Source organism: Pan troglodytes, chromosome X (assembly GCF_028858775.2).
Source record: "Pan troglodytes isolate AG18354 chromosome X, NHGRI_mPanTro3-v2.0_pri, whole genome shotgun sequence".
In the NCBI taxonomy this organism is placed as follows: Eukaryota; Metazoa; Chordata; class Mammalia; order Primates; family Hominidae; genus Pan; species Pan troglodytes.
The window spans coordinates 20124072-20143301 of record NC_072421.2 but is presented as its reverse complement, the minus strand read 5'-3'; the positions used below and the strand labels follow the sequence as shown (position 1 = coordinate 20143301).

The 19230-nt window shown below is 45.6% G+C and overlaps 1 protein-coding gene across 21 annotated transcripts in view; it reads left to right on the top strand.

Moving 5' to 3' along the window:
• Window positions 1–16023, top strand: part of SH3KBP1 (SH3 domain containing kinase binding protein 1) — a 356082-nt gene extending 340059 nt beyond the window's left edge. For 12 of the 21 annotated variants that reach the window (XM_063804930.1, XM_054676590.2, XM_054676598.2 and 9 more), the window contains 5 exons: window positions 1343–1452; window positions 5379–5507; window positions 9236–9504; window positions 13648–13711; window positions 14972–16023. In XM_063804930.1, coding sequence (XP_063661000.1) covers window positions 1343–1452; window positions 5379–5507; window positions 9236–9504; window positions 13648–13711; window positions 14972–15013 — 614 coding nt within the window. In that variant the 3' untranslated portion in view covers window positions 15014–16023. The remainder of the gene's footprint in view (window positions 1–1342; window positions 1453–5378; window positions 5508–9235; window positions 9505–13647; window positions 13712–14971) is intronic. The other 9 variants (XM_063804933.1, XM_054676597.2, XM_054676603.2 and 6 more) reach the window with 1 other exon arrangement.
• Window positions 16024–19230: the final 3207 nt, after the last annotated feature.

Below are 19230 nucleotides of genomic sequence, written 5' to 3'. Positions count from 1 at the left end.
CTTTGCCCTCCCCCTGGCCAGGGTCCTCCTGGCACCCTGCTGAGCCCAGCTAGAGAGATGGGTACCTTTATGAGCCTCATTCAGGTACTGGATGCTGATGGGCTCCCTCTTGGCTTCAGAGCACCACTGATGTTTTCCTTTGTGCCATCTCTGCAGATGGTTAACCTTTCGTTATACCTGCCTTGCCCTGATAAGAGGAGTTATCATCAGGTGCTAGGATAATGTCACTTAATATAATCCCAGGTGTAATTTAATGGCTTCTCCTGACCAGTGACTTGTGCTTGATTTTGCATATTCTACTAAAGAAAATAGTTTGCAGATAACACCTGCCTGTTCATTAATAGAATAAAGCTGTCATACAGCCAGACCACTTATTATAACCATCAGCAAAAGAATTCTCCCCAAAATAAAGTGAGGGGAAATGCACATCATTTTTTTTAACTTCTCTGTCCTGGACCAGTATAGCTGCAGTTATGGCAGTTAGGATGTTTTTAGCTGCAAATAAAGAATATCTGATTAAAACTGGCTGAAATAACAGGGGTTTGTTAATTTCACATGGCAAGAAGTCTGGGCACTAGATCATCCCAGGGTTGCAGCCCATCGGGGTTGTCAGTTAACATTTTCCATTTTTCTGCCTTGCCATCCTGTGACTAGATGGCCACATGGTCACCAGATGGCTGCCACAGCTCCAGACATCCTGTCCTTACACAGTAGCATCCCAAGCAGGAAAGAAGAGGAACAGCAACACAAAAGGCCTTCTCACTTGCCTCTCTCTGGACAGAGAGAAAAATCTGTTTCCCACAGGCTCTCAGTATACTGCCCTATATTGCTCAGTAACTCAAATTGGACTACATAGCTGCCTCTAGACCAGTCACAAGTGCAGAGGAGCAGGACTGCCATCTCTTCTTGTCTTTTGGAATCAATGACCGGCATCCACTCGCTTGTGGCTGTTGTACCTTGTAATAACTGCCTTTTGTGTCGAGACTGCCAGAGTGTTCTGTCTACTAAAATGGACTTGGATTTGTGGAAAAAAGAGGATTCTTCCTCTAATCCTCTTTATGTAGCTTTTTAAAGATTTATGGATATAGCTGTAGAAGGGAAAAAGAAAAATCCTGTTTCTCTCTCTTCCATGCAATAGCTTGTTAAACTAAGAAGGACATGATTATTCTATTCAGTTTGAATCCTGTTTATTGAATGACCAAAGGACGTAAACAGCCTTTGTAAAAGATGAAGTGTAATCCAGACAGAAACGATTATTATTGAGGAAGAGAGGTGCTTATGACATATCATAAGAGTCTTTGCTCCTATTTTGGCTCTTAAAACTGTTTTACTTTTGTTTTAGACTTAGAAGGTTTTGACTCCGTGGTATCATCTACTGAGAAACTCAGTCATCCGACCACAAGCAGACCAAAAGCTACAGGGAGGCGGCCTCCGTCCCAGTCCCTCACATCTGTAAGTGTCTCCTCAAACTGTATGTCCCCTTACTTCTCTACAGCGGAAAAGCAGGACAGATTAGAAACTCTAGCTAAGGACTCTTCTGCAAGCAGCCGATTTGAGGACACCCTGGGAGAGGGAGGCCATGAGATACACTGCCAACCAAAAGTGATTTCAGTCTTCTTGACTTGAGCGGCATTTCTTTCTATTTGTTCTTTGTGTTTCTGCCAGCAAGGTAGGTGCTCCGTATTCCCACTTTCCTTTTCTTTCCTTCCAGACTGATTTTTATTTGAACCTGAAATGAAATGGGTAAGAAAAAAAATCACGTTTTATGGGTGGGGAGAGGAGAATGAGGCTGGTTTGGTGTATAAACAAAACAAAACTTTACTAAATAAAGATCTGCTCCTATATAGCGCCAGGCAGCAGCCGAACCTTTCTCTCTCAAATCCCCGTTGCCTGTACCCCTCCACAGAATACCATGCAGACCTTCAGGAGATTGTTTTCAAACATATGAGGCACCTGGTGATGAAGGAGAGACTGATTGGAACACTCAGGATAACCCATAGAAGATTTTTGTTTGGGTTGTTTTGAATGACTTTTTATTGCAAACCTATTACACGTTTATTGTACCAAATTTGAACTACAAAATGTATAAGGAAGAAAGTTATCTGTAATCCTGCTCCCCAGTGCAAAGAACCGTTAACTTTTTGTTATACAGCCTTAGCTTTTTAAAAAAAAATTATTTGTATATATAAAATTATTTCTTCACAAATAGGATTACGTAGTACGCATCGTTGTGAAACTTGCTTTTCTCCTCTTCTGTTGTGTGCCTTTCTCCCCAGTCATGACACATTCTTCCCTGACATCACATTTCATGGCTGCCCATTTTTCTAACCTATGAGTATGTGAGCGTTTAGCCGATGTATCGTTATTGGGCATTTATGTTGTTTCCAGTTCCTCATTATAAACAACACTCAAATGAATGCCACTGCAGAAAAATCTTGATGCTGCTCTAAAATTATTGACTTGGGTAAAAATTTTCTGGAAGTGGGTCAAAGGGAAATGTATGCTTTGCTTTTGCCACAGGTTGTTCTGTCCCCTCCAAGCTCACCTTCCACAAGTTGTGTTTGTGTATAAGTTCGATCTCTCTCTCTCTCTCTCTCTCTCTCTCTTTATTTCCATATAGCACATTGCCTTGTTCCAGTGAGTCTAAGTCCTTATAACCTCTACCCAGATAAACCAAGGAATTAACCTTTTGCAGGTTTCCCAGGACACTTCCTATTTTCATGTCATCACTGATCCCACCTAAGGTGTCATCATTTAGAAGAAAAAGAATGTCACTTCCTTGGAACCTCTTCTCTCATATCTAGAGTCTGGAAGTATGGTTTGAGTCATCCTATTTTTCCTCTTAGTACGAAAAACCTAACTGCATTGACACCTTTTTGGGTGAAACACTTTTAAAAGTAGCTGACTTTTTTTATTGTTATACAGACTTCTCTGTCAACACCACCTTCTTTCCCTTCTCCCTCTCACCTCTTCACACCCCACCCCAACACCCCTCTTATACCCACGACCTGTTTAGTTGGTTCTTAGTATCTCTATATTTTGTTTTTCAATCCTACCTCCTCTATCTTCTCTGTAAATCCTTCATCATTTTTGTCTTCCTTCCAAATGCTTCCCAACTTTTCAAGGTCTGGAGAGCCTTGTGACTTCCAGAATTACAGAAAGGTTTAAATTACCATCTCTTGTCCCACCTTTGGTCCATACATCCCATGCCTGAGAGTTCGTATGTATTTGGGGGATGTGGTGAGGACATATCATCTTCACTGCCTTCAGACTACACAGTTGTTCATTCATTCAACAACTCTTTATAGACATCTATCCCCTATGGGCTCGGCACTGTGCCAGGTACCAAAGATACAACTGGAATGAAAAGCACATGGTCACTGCCTGCAGGAAGCTTACGGCACAATGACTCGAAGTTTGGCATTTTATATGAAGTGATTTCATTTGCAGACTTAAAACAAAAGGATATATTTGTGCTTTAAAGTATAAATATTATATTCTCTTCATTCTCATTCATCCCTACTTGGATGTGTACATTGAATTCCTATTTACTCTTCTTCAGTTAGCACCTGTGGATTTTTCATAGGCAAGTGGAGGCTTAGTGGATATGGGCGTATTCCTCAAAGGCCACTGGGGGAAATGATGGAGGAAATGCACCAGTCATGATTCCCCAGCCTGGGGCCTCTGACCCTAGCTGAAGTTCTTTATGTTTATAGGACTCAAAGAGCAAGCTTTGATTGGCAGCTCATGAACCCTAGGTTGTAATGGAGGGAACTGGCTTTTTGAATAAAATCTCAAAATGAAAGGATTCAGGCATGGTATGGTGGCTAAGCAGTTAAGCCTAGATTAATAAGAAGGCTTGGTGGTGGGGGAAACGTTATTCTAGGTAACTGGATTTTCAGATTAAATGAAGATTAACAAATAAAACCTGTTAAATTGAAAAATTTGCTTAAAAATTCCCTAAAATGCATTAGGTTTCTGCCTTAAGTAAACAGAAGAAAACATACGATATTTTTGGGTGTAATTTTTCTATAATGACGCCAAGTGGTGACTTTAAATGGGACTGTTTTTCTACCACCAGGGTAGAAAGCATAGAGATGAAGCTGAAGATGAGCTTGCTCAAAGAGATCTGTGGAAGATTCTTCATTATAAAGGATTCCTTGCTATAGGAACTCTTATTTTAATTTGCTTTGTTCTAAAATAGGGAAATTCTAGCCCAGTGATCATCTATGACCAAGTGAATTCCAGTGAATTGGTCCAGAATTTTTTTTTTTTTTCCAGACAGGGTCCCACTCTTTTGTCCAGGCTGGAGTGCAGTGGTGCAATGTCAATGGCTCACTGCACCCTCGACCTCCAGGGCTCAAGTGATCCTTCCACCTCAGCCTCCCGAGTAGCTGGGACTCCAGGTGCACACCACCATGCCTGGCTAATTTTTGTATTTTTCATAGAGATGGAGTTTCGCCATGTTGCCCAGGCTGGTCCCAAATTCCTGGGCTCAAGAGATCCTCCTGCCTCATAATCCCCGTGTTGGGATTACGGTTGTGAGCCACTGTGTCTGGCCTCATCTGGCTTTTTTATCTTTATAGTGATCTTCACAGTGAGGCAGAAAGAACAGGGGTGTCGTCCTATATTTTACCAAAAGATGCTGCCATTCTGTAAATATACTATAGCCATACAGACTCCAAAATGAATGTTGACTGTCAGCAATAATGAGGGCAGAGATTTAGCAGCAGGTACCAAAGGAGATATGAGCTTGTTGCACTAGCGAGCAGGGCTGTGCTCTCAAGCTGAGGAAACACTGGTCACTGGACCACAAGCCTGGTGAGCCCTTATCCCTGGAAATGGTTTTCTCTCAGACACATCCTTTAGGGCACTTCCGTATGCAGCAGATTTAGTGATCATGGAAAAGGTCAAGGAAAAGGAAGAGGAGGGAATGGAGGAGAGGCAGATTAGAGCAGCCTCTTGTTGACCTGTGTGTTCTTCCCTGGTAGACTGTCAGCCCTGTGAGGGCAGGCATCCTGTGTGGCATGTCACTAAGTCTGCAGTACAAGCTCACTGCTTGGCACATGGTAGCAAATGTTTAGAGGAAGGAGCAGGAAAGGATGGACGATGGATGCTTGCAAGGATGAAGTGATTGATGGACATCAGTGGCAAGATCCGTGGTTTAGGAAACCTTGCTTCTTAGTCGCAGTTCTGCCACTAATCAGCTGTGTGACTTGAGCGCGTGGATAACAGCACACTTTTTTGCCTCACAGGGTTATCGTGAGAAGACAAAATAGCAGTGTCGAGTGCTTTTAAAGCATACAGCATTATATTAACGAAAGTGGTGTCAGCTAAGGTGTAATTCTGACAAAAGCATTTTCTTTTGGCTTTATCAGTCATCCCTTTCAAGCCCTGATATCTTCGACTCCCCAAGTCCCGAAGAGGATAAGGAGGAACACATTTCACTTGCGCACAGAGGAGTGGACGCGTCAAAGAAAACTTCCAAGACTGTTACCATATCCCAAGTGAGTCACCAGCCATGGCGAGGGTGTCCCTGTCATTTCATGCATGTGCTAATGATGGGTTATAAACCAAACAAAGATACACAAACAGTGCAGGTGTTTGTCATTCTTCAGTGACAGCGATTCTGTTACTCATCAAAATCCCCAAGGCATGTTGCAGTCTCCGAAACTAGGCAGAATCCCTGAGATACAAGTTCAGTTGTTTATTTCCCATGTTGTTCTCTTGTGGTTTGATCTCCTCTTCATACCATCACACACACATTCACAAATACCTTCACACACTACCACCATCACCACAACCAGAACAATTTAAAAAGCCGTGAGACGTCTAGAGAGAAGACATTAAATATATTAAATGCTGTGCCCTCTGCCCACAGATCTTGTCTTTTATGTTCAAAGCTGGTCACAAATTATAGTTGGAAGATCATAAATATAAATAACTAATGTGGTCTCTTAAAGAAAATTGATTTGGAGTCACATTCTATGATAAATTTATAGTCTAAAAACACTTTAATTTTATTCCATGCCCAGAGAATAGCATAGATACTTTATTAGTTTATGAGAAACAAGGAAGACATTTAACTTTTAGCTACTGCATGTAACTTTTGAGGAGCATCTTGTACAAATTCTCTCCCTATGAATACGAACCAAGATTTTAAAATTCCATTTTCTCCCACTAAGAAAACCAAGTCAATTGGAATTATTTTCTCTGAATATTAGCAACTTCTTTCTGTCTAAAAGCAGAAAACTATAGTCACTTGAAGCAGGAATAGCACAAAGAAATCAAAGGTTACCGTGGAATTTTCCTTCTCCATAGATTTAAGAATTTACATGTATAGATTTTCTTAAAAATCTGATACGGTAAGCAAAACGTGATCCTATACAACAGATCAGTTGTAATTATTCACAAAACCAAAGCATTCTTTCTTTATAAAAGGATTCCATCTGCAGAAATTGGATTTAGACCCGTTTTTTCTGGTGACCATAGGTATAGTTTCATTTGACATCCCTGGGGTGTCTCTACAGTGACATCTACTGGTGGACAGTGGGTTTTCGTGGTTCTGATTTACACAGTTGTATCCCATTAGCCTATTTCTCTTCCCCGGAGTTGTCATGTTGTGCTCTTCAGTGCTTCTAGAAATTCCACTTGAACTAATTTGATCAGGGAGGGTGGTGGCCTATACTCTGTGAGGGCTTTAAAATTGCTCAGTAGCCGAAATGGGCCGGGAGAGCGTGTCATATAGGAAATGCCAAGAGAAGCATTGATTCAAGAAGTGTCTGGAAGTCAGTCAGTGCAAAGGCACTGGTGGGTCACAGGAGTATGGGAGGTCCGCAAGGATGCAGGATGGGCAACAGGAAAAGGCATAAGCCCAGGAATAGGTGACAAGCAAAGGAGAGGACAGGAGAGTGCAAATCTTCAGACTCAGGCAGCCACAGTCGCAGTGCTGGACTTGAGGGATCCAGTTGATAGGGAATTGATCCCCTGTTCTGCCAGTTATTACCTATGAGTGTTGGGGAACTACTCAGCCACTTCTCTAAGCCTCAGTTTTCTGCTTGGTAAAATGCTTGTGCCAACCGATCGTTGCTCAAATTGTCTAGCCGGTGTCCGGCATGTGATCGTTGCTCCAGAAATGTCAGTTCCTCTTCCCTCTTACTCTGACTCCTACTAATGATAAAGCACAGGCTGGCGGAGCGCTATTCCTGGCAGCAGAGAGCACTTTTCCTCAATGGTAACTTGGCAGAAAAAAGGCGAGCAGAGAGGCTGGGAATGATGGCCCATCTGCTTTTGGCTTTCTCTGCCCAGTCTCTCCCTCTAGCACAGCCTGAATCCAGACTCTGCCTCCTCGCCATGCCAGCCAAGCCCCTTTTGGCTTCTGCGCTGGGGTAGCCTGCTGGGTACCTGCTGCTGGAGGGAGTCTCACGGCCGCGTTGCCAAGCTTCACCACCAGCCTCTACTTCTGCCCTGCTGCTCATCGCCCCCGCCTCCCAACATCCTGTCCCACTCTTTTCCCTCCTCGCCACCTGCCTCCCAGCTCCCTTGTTGGTGCCTTCTCCCCCAGGGGCCTACTGGGCACCCCTCTTCTCTCTTGCCCATGACTGTCCTTCTTCCTCGGCCCTCCTGGCCTCCTCAGGACACTTCTCCATCAGGCCTCCCCCGCCAGTCTCCTCCACCTTCAGCCTGGCCCTTCGCTGGCTCTTTCTCTCAGCGTATCATGCAGCTTAGGGTCTCCCCAGTCCTGGAAAGTGAACAGAACCCTTCCCTGATCCCACCTCCCCCTGAGGCTTCCGCATGAGCATGCTCCCTCTCTCCTGTCTTCCTGCCTCAACCAAGTTTCTGGAAAGAGAGTCCTAAACTTGCAGGCCACACCTTCACCTCCCATCCAGGTGCTCATCTGCCAGGAGCAGCTTTCTGTCTCCCTGGCTCCACCAAGTGGACTCCACCCAGTTTTCCTCTCAGCACCCTTCACCCACGCATGCAACCACTTCGTTCCTTCTGGACTCTCCTCCAGGCCTGTCTTCTGCTTCATCCCCTCTTCCTCCCCTCTTTCCCAGTCACTAAGGGCTCCTAAAATCCAATGTGTCAAAAACGGAAATCATTATCTGATTCTTCAGTCTGCTGTTTCTCCCATGAAAGGTACAATCTCGATGCCTGGTGTGTGCACCACACCCGTGGTCCCTGATCTGTCCTTCCTCCTCCACCCTCTGCATCCTGTCCAGGACCACATCTCCCTGCTCACAAGGCGTCTGTTCCATGAGGGCAGGGTCTCCATCCTCCTGGCCCACTCCTGCCCCCAGCACTGGGAACAATGCCTGGTGCTCTATGTCGGCTGTGCTTGCCTTCGCCACATCACTCAAAGTTGTCTTGTGTCTATCCTCCTAGCCACTGCCTGGGTCCAACCCTGACCGCTTCTAGCTTACGTTGTGTAAGACTCTCCCAGCAGTTCTCTCCAGCTCCAGATCTGCCAACCCTTCAGCCTTTCTGCAGCCAGCATGGTCCTCAGCACCGTGTGCCCTCCTCTCACCCTTTCGCCTAGCCGCTTGTACTTCCCAGCCTTAGCTCTGCCCCCAAGGCCCTCTCTTGCCCCCTCTGACGGTCTAGCAGTACTTCCCACCAATGCATTTTGCTCTGCGGTCTCTAGACCTTTGCCTGGCGTGTTCCCTCCCGCTGCAGCTTCTTTCTCTAAGCGCCCCTCCTTTCCTCTGGCTACTTCTTGGTCCTCCTCCAAGACGGGACTGTCAGCACCTGCTTGCGATGCCTGCCCGTCTGGATGGCTGGCCCCTTTTCTGTGTTTCTGGGGCTCTGTATGCTCACCTCCCTCTGTGCAGTTGTCCCCCCATCTCAGTGCGTTGGTCTGTCTGTCTGTCTGCGCCCCACTGGGTTCTGAGCTCCCTGGAGACCAGGAGAATGCCTATTAAGGCATGTCTTGTTCACTTCAGAGTTTGTGGTGCCTGGCAAGTAGTTGGGCATCTCAATGTGTATATTGAACCAGTCGGAAACTCTCTGTCCAGAAAGAAGGTCACATTTAAAATACATAGAAGGCGGCGTGTGAGTAAGGGGGAAATGCCTGTACCAAGCAGGCCCTTGGTGGCTTGTGGATGAAGGAACAAGTGAATGGAGTGTGTGGAGAGAGGCGGGGACAGTGGTGTTAACGGAGAGTTTGACTAACCAGGACAAAGACGCAGCACACAAATCCCCGGCCCTGAACCCTCCCTGCCTTCCCTCGTCACAGGTGTCTGACAACAAAGCATCCCTGCCGCCCAAGCCGGGGACCATGGCAGCAGGTGGCAGTGGGCCAGCCCCTCTGTCCTCAGCGGCGCCCTCCCCCCTGTCATCCTCTTTGGGAACAGCTGGACACAGAGCCAACTCCCCGTCTCTGTTCGGCACGGAAGGAAAACCAAAGATGGAGCCTGCGGCCAGCAGCCAGGCGGCCGTGGAGGAGCTAAGGACACAGGTCCGCGAGCTGCGGAGCATCATCGAGACCATGAAGGACCAGCAGAAGTGAGTGCCTGGGGACTCTTGGGGGCCGTCACCCAGGTTGCTCTCTGCCAGGCCAGCACCTAGTTCTGAAAGCATGGATCCCAGCCTGCCTTGGAGGGCGGGCCTGGTCTCCCCGTTGATGGTGGCAGCAATGGTGGGAGTGCGTGTGGACCCCGAGAGTCTTAATTTATACCTAAATTATGCTGCATGTTTTTGCTGGACTTACTGTGTGCAGGAAGGGCACAGGCTGGCCATGGGGCATAGAGGGATGAGTCCATTGCAGGGACTGATGCTCTCAGCAGGCTGCTAAGAAGAAAAGCATTTAAATCCCCCATAAAATACAGTATGTACATGAACCACTTCTTAAATAAGCTCAACAGCTAGCTTTTCCTCTTGCAACAGAAAAATGGCAATTTCTTCACTTAGGTGCCAGATGAAGCAGTTGGCCTGCATTGAGGTACCAGTAATGTATGAAGAAGATGTAGGGAATCTTGAAGCCCAAGATTTTACACTCAGTAAGATGTTCTCACCATGAGACTGCAGTGGGCGGGGCGGGGCAGTGGGGGTCTTTCTTCCTGCATGGCTGCACACACACTCTCGCCACATCTCTAATCCTCAAGGAGCACTTTGTTGAGGAGAAAGACCTGGACACAAAAATAAGTATCATACATCATTATCATCCAGGATGTGGTTTGCAATGACAAAGCCCATAGGAGGATTAGAAGTAGAGAATGGGCATGGTGGCTCATGCCTGTAATCTCAGCACTTTGGGAGGCCAAGGCAGGTGAATCACCTGAGGTCAGGAGTTTGAGACTAGCCTGGCCAACATGGCGAAACCCTGTCTCTACTAAAAATACAAAAAAATTAGTTGGGCGTGGTGGCGTGCACCTGTAATCCCAGCCACTTGGGAGGCCGAGGCAGGAGAATTGCTTGAACCCAGGAGGAGGAGGTTGCAGTGAGCCAAGATTGCGCCACTGCACTCCAGCTTGGGTGACAGAGCGAGACTCCGTCTAAAAAAAAAAAAAGTAGGGAGGCACTGCTCTGAGTAAACTGAGGCTCGAGGAGTTTAGGGATCAGTTAGCTGTTTCTTGAGAGAATCAAGGGAGGCATCTCAAAGAGTTATTTCCCGGGTAGGATTTTGAACGATGATTTAGGATTGCCAAGAGCACACTACTCCAGCAGCGAAAACATCATGTTGATTCCTGGCCACACGGGGCAGCCTGGTGATTTCAACACATCCCCAGGTGACTGGCCTCCTTGGATTGGAGGTGCCTGGGGTGGTGACAGGAGATGCAGCCAGAGACTTACAGCGATGAAGCCCTCTGCCAGTCTGGGGTCAGCAGAAGCCCTGTCACCTGCCTCCCTCTACGTGGCTTGAGGGCCCTAATGTGTTTTGTGGTCACTTTGGGGGGATAACTGGGTTAAGCAAACTTAAGTTCTTTTCTGAAGGGCTCTTCAGAGCCTTCGCTTTGCATTGGGAGGATGGAGAGGATAGCATATGCAAGGTGTCCCACACCTGCTTAATCACAGAACCTTTTTTTTCCAGAGCATCCTAGGATGAGGGTTCCATGGAATTCGCTTTGAGTAATGTGGCTCTAAGCGGGTTCTGTTCCACTCAGGCTGGGAGGGAATTGAAGCCTCTTGGACTTACCCCAGCCTGGAAGAGATCCATCAGATTAATATACAGGACAGACAGATGGTACTTGAGAAGGAATCCTGGGGCCAGCCAGGCTACCTCTAACCCCTTAAAGTCCCCAGCTCCTATCTGGCTCTGGAGGTTACTCATTTGGGTACCCAAAGGCCCCATCCACGTCCAGGTGACCTGTGTCCCTTTCCTAGACAGGACATCCCAGAGGCCCCAGGATACCCCAGAGCATTGGTTCTTGCCTTCTGAACAGGACCATCATGGCATCAGACTGGCTTGAATTCAGGGCTTTAGCCGTTTGGACCCTCTGAGAGGTGCCTGCAACATCTGAAATGCCCTGTGCTTCCGGGCTGCCACACCATGTTTCTCCCCCACTGTGAAGCCTGCAAATAGTTGGTGGGAATTGTCTTTCCCCGGCCAACATCTCTTGAGTCAACACCCCACAGTGGCCTCTCTTCCAAGGCCTGCCTTTTGCTGCCTACGTCAGTCTGGCCTTCATGCCCAGCGTCAGTGGGTCCCTACTAGTCTCTTGTATTAGTCCTTCATGTCAGTTTCCTGTTAGCCTTCAACTCAAGTCCACACCAGCTCTCCTTATCCCCAAATAAGCTGGTTCTCACCTCCCTGCTTTTCTCTGGCTTTTCTCTGTCAATTCCCCTGTGTTTCTTCCTCCTCATAGACTTACGCTCATTTTCATTTCACTAGTTCAAGACTTAGTGACTTTCTTTGGACTGCTTTCCCCAATTAACTCCCCACAGCTGGACTGCTTGAGGCTTTGCCTGCCAGTCTCCTGGGGTTGGAGCATTTGCTTGGAGTCTCACCTTCTTCCTTCCTAATCCCTAAGTAGTACCCACTGAGATATGGGTGCATGATGTGTGCTTAAATAAATACAGTAATGAATCACAACTGGTTCATATTCGTTGTGATATAAACCCAGTATGTTGACAGCAGAGCTGGGACACTGCCCCAGAGAATAGGGACCATCATCGTGCTCATCCGAAGTGAGAAAATGCAATATAACTTCCACCTTATTTTACTGTGGTGTCTCAGGCATCTTTGTTTCTTGATTTTCCAATCCAGTCTGTAAAAATATGCATGTAAAATGGAGTGTTGGATACCTGAAAATGGAGGACAGCTCTCTGCCCAGTGTTTGGATGGTTGCAGTGTCCTAAGTATAGAGCCCTAACTTTGTGGGATGGTTAGTGCTGTGCACTTCATTATTTTTAATGTTGGAAAGGGCATTAGGCCGTGGATCCTAAGTCATGCCAGTTTCTCTAAGACATGATTGCCATACCATTACTCCAATTATTTTACCCCCAAGTTTTTGGGACTTACTGTGTAGGATTTTGTGAGAATCCATGAAAACATACCAGTAACCTTTCAGCAATTAAAAACCCTATTGAAAATAAAGGAAATAGGCCAGGTGCGGTGGCTTACGCCTGTAATCCTAGCACTTTGGGAGGCTGAGGTGGGCTGATCACCTGAGGTGAGGGGTTCGGGACCAGCCTGGCCAACATGGTGAAACCCCGTCTCTACTAAAAATACAAAAATTAGCCAGGCATGGTGGTGTGTGCCTGTAATCCCAGCTCCTCGGGAGGCTGAGGCAGGAGAATCGCTTGAACCCAGGAGGCGGAGGTTGCAGTGAGCCGAGATCACCCCACTGAACTCCAGCCTGGACAACAGAGTGAGACTCCATCTCAAAAAATAATAATAATAAAAATAAATAAATAAATAAATAAAATAAAGGAAATATATATGGAGTGGTAAAAACATCTGCAATAAAAATTACAAAAGAGCCAGGCTTAGTGGTTCATGTCTGTAATCCTAGCACTTTGGGAGGCCAAGGCAGGAGGATTGCTAGAGCCCAGGAGTTCAAGACCAGCCTGGGCAACATAGTGAGACCCCCATCTCTACAAAAATAATTTTAAAAATTGGCCTGTCATGGTGGCGTGCGCTTGTAGTCCTAGCTACTCAGGAGGCTGAGGCAGGAGGATCGCTTGAGTTTGGGAGGTTGAGGCTGCAGTGACCCGTGATCGTGCCACTGCACTTCAGCCTGAACAATAGAGCAAGCCCTTGTCTCAAAAAAAAAATTGTAATAAGTACATTTAAAGCCCAGTGATTTTGTAATAAAGGAATGGTTATGGGGAAGATGACAGAATATGAACCTGTCATATTCTGACAGGTTACGTGAAGTCTAGTAATTGGGCAAGTCAGGCCACCACGCTGGGCCTCAGTTTCCCCATCTTATCCTTTTGAGAGAAGTTTGGACTAAGGGATTTCAAAGGTCACTTCCGCACCCACCAGTTGCTGGCTACATATTTTAGGGGCCCCAGAATAATGGTGAGCCTTACTGTCTGAAACAAATTTTAAGCAGTAACAATGCAAAGAAAATAATGATGTGTTGTCCACAGTTTCTTTGTAAAAAAGGATCAGATGGATTTTGTAGTCATAATAAGAGATTTCTGATCTCTGATGAAGGAAGTCTGGGATTTTGGTTAATTTCATTGCCATTTGCTTTTCAGACGAGAGATTAAACAGTTATTGTCTGAGTTGGATGAAGAGAAGAAAATCCGGCTTCGGTTGCAGGTGCGTCCCTTTGGGTTCTGCTGCCCGTGAGTCCTAGGCTCAGTGGGGCAGGACATTGTGAGGGCTTTTATTTCAAAAATAAATGATTGTCACCTCTCTGCAGATCTGGATACATTTCCTGTGACCATCTTCTTAGAATCGTATGGGCTTACTACATATCGTTTCCCCAGGAAGTCTTGGGGAAGGGAAACATTAGGAAATGTGCCCCAAATTGGGTTTCTCATTTGGAATTTATCTTTTTTTTTTTTTTTTTTTCTTTTTGAGACGGAGTCTCGCTCTGTGACCCAGGCTGGAGTGCACTGGCGCCATCTTGGCTCACTGCAACCTCCGCCTCCCGGGTTCAAGCGATTCTCCTGCCTCAGACTCCCGATTAGCTGGGACTACAGGCATGTGCCACCACACCTGGCTAATTTTTTGTATTTTTAGTAGAGACGGGGTTTCACTGTGTTAGCCAGGATGGTCTCGATCTCCTGACCTCAGGTGATCCTCCTGCCTCAGCCTCCCAAAGTGCTGGGATTACAGGTGTGAGCCATGGCACCCAGCCTGGAATTTATCTTAAACATCTCTGCGAAAAGCCCCTCTCCCACCTCCATTTCCAAGAGGCCTCATTATATGTGGTCACTATGGCTCCAGGGGCCACAGCTGTCCACGTTCAGGGGCATTTGCTCTTGATTTCTCAGTGATGGCCATTTCTGTCCTGCCAGGGCGTTAGAGCTCTGTCCCCCGTAGCCTCTGATTCAACACTGCTGTTACCAAATGGCAGAGAATGCGTGGGAGTTCTGATTGACCGAAGGTAGACTTTCAGCTTTCATCCAGTTGGCGCCCTTGTGGTGATGGGGACCCATGCTGCTTAACAAAGGATAGGTAGCTGCTTGCCATCATTTTGGGGGTGCTGACAGACACCCCCTTGAGCCAACCACAGCTGCCTTCCAACACTGCCAGATGGCCCCGCCTGTTAGGACCGCCTGCTCTACCCTCTGGCTAAGAAACTGGAATTATTGCTGCTTTTGACAAACTTTGCAGCCTGGCAGCCTGAGAATCAAAATGTGCACCATTTCCTAGTGCCTCGTGTCTGTGTGCCTGTTCTGTGTTGATGTCACTTCTGGCATTGCTGTTGATTGTCTATTCAGATGTCATGTCACCTTTAAAATGGTCAGATTGATTGTTTTCTTTCAGTCGACCGGGTTGATAATCTTTCAGCTTCTATAAAACCAGCCGATTCGTTATGACTTTGTTCCATTCTTATTTTTCTCTTTCTAGATGGAAGTGAACGACATAAAGAAAGCTCTACAATCAAAATGAATACTTGATCAATGAAATGTCACATTATTCATCCTGAGTCCGAGACTCAAATTTTCTGCCCCAGCCAAAATAATCTTGTGCCAAAAGATTAAAGGTTTGCCTCAAAATGTCCCTGTTTGAAAGATTAGCACAAAAGTCTTGATAGCACAACACAAATTCCATCCAAGAGGAGAATCTTCCCCAGGGTTTAGTCCTGGGGCTGGCACTCGTTGTGACTTACACAGAGCAAAATTGTGCTAAAGGCTTTTCTACTCTGAGATCTCAATGCGAAATGAAAACTCAGGCAGTTTAGTCCATAGTGGTACTATTTTGATGATATTTTCCATTAATAAAATGTAATTTCAGATTATTCGTTTACAAGCTTTATAATTTTATGATTTTTTAATCGTGTTTTGTCACAGACTTCCCTAGTGTTTGTACTACACGTAGTCAGAAGCGAGTGTCCTTTTCTTTTGCTTCAGGCTAAGAGCTGCCTCGCTCTTTGTCCCCCCATTAGGATTCTATTACATATGCAATTGTAGGTTCAACCTGTCCCTTTCCCTGCCAGCAAACCCCACCACCCTAAGAGAAATTTTAGCTTATATATGATGGTATATTTACAAAAAGAGAAAGAGAAAATCTGGTATTTGCAATGATCTGTGCCTTCTTTTTACCACCCTCTTGATTGGAGCTTTTGTGATGCAGCTACCATGATTCAAAAAAATTAAAAATTAAAAAAAAAAAATCTGCCACTTATCCAAGTCCACTAGAGGCCACTGTCTTCAAAGCTTCTCTCACCCTAGCCAAAGGTCCTAAGAGGAGACAGCTGTGAAGTTGGGCGTGCTCTGTGGTACCAGCTGTGACTTTTCTATTTCTCCTAGTTTTAGGTTGTTCATGAAACTAGAAATGTCATCCTGCTTGATTTTTCATCAGCCAAGTTAAACCCCTGCTTTCTGTCCTTTGCACCTTTTGCGTGAACAGAATATGCATTATTAAAGCAAAAATAAATAAAAGTAAAATGCAAATGAAAACAAGGGAGGGAAAGTTGTATTATTTCCTGCACTGGGTTACCCGTGTGTGTGATCGTTTAAACTGTATTCACATAATGTCATTTGCCTTGCTCACTTGTAACCCCTTCCTCAGGTCCAAGAGAATGGGAGGAGGGTCATGTTGAAGTGTAGCCACTGGAACTTTCTTGCATTTATGGAGTTGCTTTTTCTTTCCCAAGGAAACTGATGTTTGCCTGTCCGCTTTATCTTTGTAGTACATGAACAGTTCAGCCTTAGACTATGTAACTGTTTTCTCATCCTTAGCTGAAAATGAGGGGCCTACTGTATTGTGAGACTGTTCAGGGGTAGGGGTGGAGGGGGTGGTCCCTTAATGGCCCCTGAAGATGTTGGATGTGTTTCTCAAAAGCTGCTTTGTCTGTTTCCTGAGTTTAATAGTGAAACTACTAAACATTAATAGATTTGCACAGCCACAAAGAATGAGACTTGATAATACCGAAGAAGTGATGCAAAAACAAAAAATCCCATTACTGATCATTGATAGTATTACAAATAAATGTCTCTTCCTTTCTCTTCCTCCCTCCCTCCCCCTGCCTTCCTCTTAACCTATGTGCTCATCCTTGCTACTTGAGGCTGTTATTTCCCTCCGAGTATTTAAGGAGCCCAAACACCTTGGTCTTCCTGGGTGGGGGCATAATTAAGGGAAGGGAGTGTATAAGGAAGGAAACCTCATACCCTCCATTCCCATCCCTGGATATATTGCCTTTTCAGCAGCCTCGGGTTCAGTGTGCTTGGGGTCAGGAGTGCCAGGTTCCCAAGAGCAGCGTAAAACATCCCTGTACCCCTTGACAGTTATAAGCATGTCTGCGTTAAACTTGAAGATTCCAGAGATTCCCCACGACCTAATGATCTAAGAATGCAGATTGGATTCTTTGATGTTCAAATTTCTCATTTACTTATGAAAATCCCTAATTATATAGTTTTATATAATGTGTATACAGAGTAGGATTGTTGATGAAATTGAGCGGTTGGAACACCCTCATGGAGCACTGGCAACATGGAATGTAGAGAGCTGATGTCTTCCCCCTCATAGAGGCCATTGGCTTCCTTTGTATAAGGAGAGGGAGAAGTGATTCTGGAAGGAGAAGTTGGTATGTCTAGCTTCATTGCTGCCCCTCGGGCTACCCAGCAAGAGGATTCTGCGTCAAGGAACTGGACGAGCCGCTACCCAAACTGCCACCATCTTTACTCTTTACAGAATGGACCCATCGAGAATGTTGAAAAGCTTGGAAGTATCACTTTTGAAAAAAAAAAAATTATTTTGCATTCAGCATGGACTCGACCAGGCATCTATGGAGATTATTTTTTTGCTTCATTTTATAAAGTTGTATTTAGAAAAGTCTTAAGTATTGTGCTTTGTAAAGAAGATGATTAAAATGAAATTTTGTGAGAATAGTTTTGTTCAAAGTTGTCATGGTCCAAGAGGAATGATTTTTTTTTTTTTTTGGAATACCGTTTTTCTCCACTTTATACAATTTGATTTCTCTTATAGAAATATCTTTAGAAGACATGGAATATAGTGCCTCTCCCCCATCTTTCCCAAGTGAACAGAAATAATCTGTGAAATCTGTGCCTGTGAATTCTATTTTTTAAATTGTTCAGTTTTATACTCATATCTAATCAGAAAATGCCAGTTAGGTATAAATTCTTTTTTAGTGTAAAAAATTTTAAGTCATCATTATTCAAATAACTGTGTAAAGCCACTTTTTTTTTTTTTTTTTTTTTTTTTTTTGGAGACAGAGTCTCACTCTGTCACCCAGGCTGGAGTGTGATGATGCGATCTCTGCTCACTGCAACCTCCGCCTCCCGGGCTCAAGTGATTCTCCTGCCTCAGCCTCCCCAGTAGCTGGGATTACAGGTGCCCGCCACCGCGCCTAACTAATTTTTGTATTTTTAGGAGAGACAAGGTTTCGCCATGTTGGCCAGGCTGGTCTCGAACTCCTGACCTCAGGTGATCTGCCCACCTCGGCCTCCCAAAGTGCTGGGATTACAGGCATGAGCCACCGCACCTGGCCAAGCCACTTTTATTCACACACAGTCCTCTAGGTGGCACACTCAAGTACATGATTTGTTTTCTTCCATAAGGACATCCTGTATGTATTCTCACACGTGTCTTTGCTTATTAGTGGCAGGGTTTTCTTTCCTTTCATAACCCGCTCCTTGATGGGAAAACTGCAGGATGTATAATTTATTGCTCAAATTCGCCACGGTCTGTATAAAAATAATTCCCAGGTCCCACAAAGGCCTTTGTATTGTAACGCGAGGTCATCCTGGTCTCCTTTTTGTGGTATGAGATTAGGTTTTAGTCCTCTAGTTATTTTAGCACAAATTAACATCGAGATGTTTTGGCACCAAGGGGGCTTGGTGAAAGCTTCCCTCTTTGATTTTGTACAAACGAGAACCGTAACAAAGCACGCATGCGTGGGTGACCGGCATTCAGCGTGACTGATTGTGGCATCCGACAGAGGGAAGCCTTGGCACATAGGACCTAAGCCCAGGGAAGAAGATGCTGTGCCCAAAATTAGCACGAGTGAAGGAGCACAATGGCCAAGCCAGAAATAAATATCAGTGGTGTAAGGACAGGCAGGGACCAGGTCTCTTAAGGGGATGAACTTTTCCTGTCACTCCTAGTCCTATTCCTAGGGTCACCAAGGCTTGGTTCCCAACATGTGGAGCAGAGGCAGCCTGTGCAACTGACAAGAATCCATGAAGTCAGTACAGGTTCCCACATGGTGGTTTTACTTTATGCCCTTTTTCTTTTTTGAAGTGGAGTCTCACTCTGTCACCCAGGCTGGAGTACAGTGGTGCAATCTTGGCTCACTGCAATCTCCGCCTCCCGGGTTCAAGTGATTCTCCCACCTCAGCCTCCTGAGTAGCTGGGACTACAGGCGCCCACCACCATGCCCAGCTAATTTTTGTATTTTTAGTAGAGATGGGGTTTCACCATGTTGGCCAGGCTGGTCTCGAACTCCTGACCTCAGGTAATCCGCCCGCCTCGACCTCCCAAAGTGCTGGGATTACAGGCGTGAGCCACCGCACCCGGCCTATTTCATGTCTTTTGAATTGATCCCAAATTGAAGTGGCTGTGGGGGCAGCCCCTTCCCACAAATGACGGGGTGCTCATTGTGTTTGTGAATTTGGAATTCACAATAAAATGGGCTCTTCCTTTTT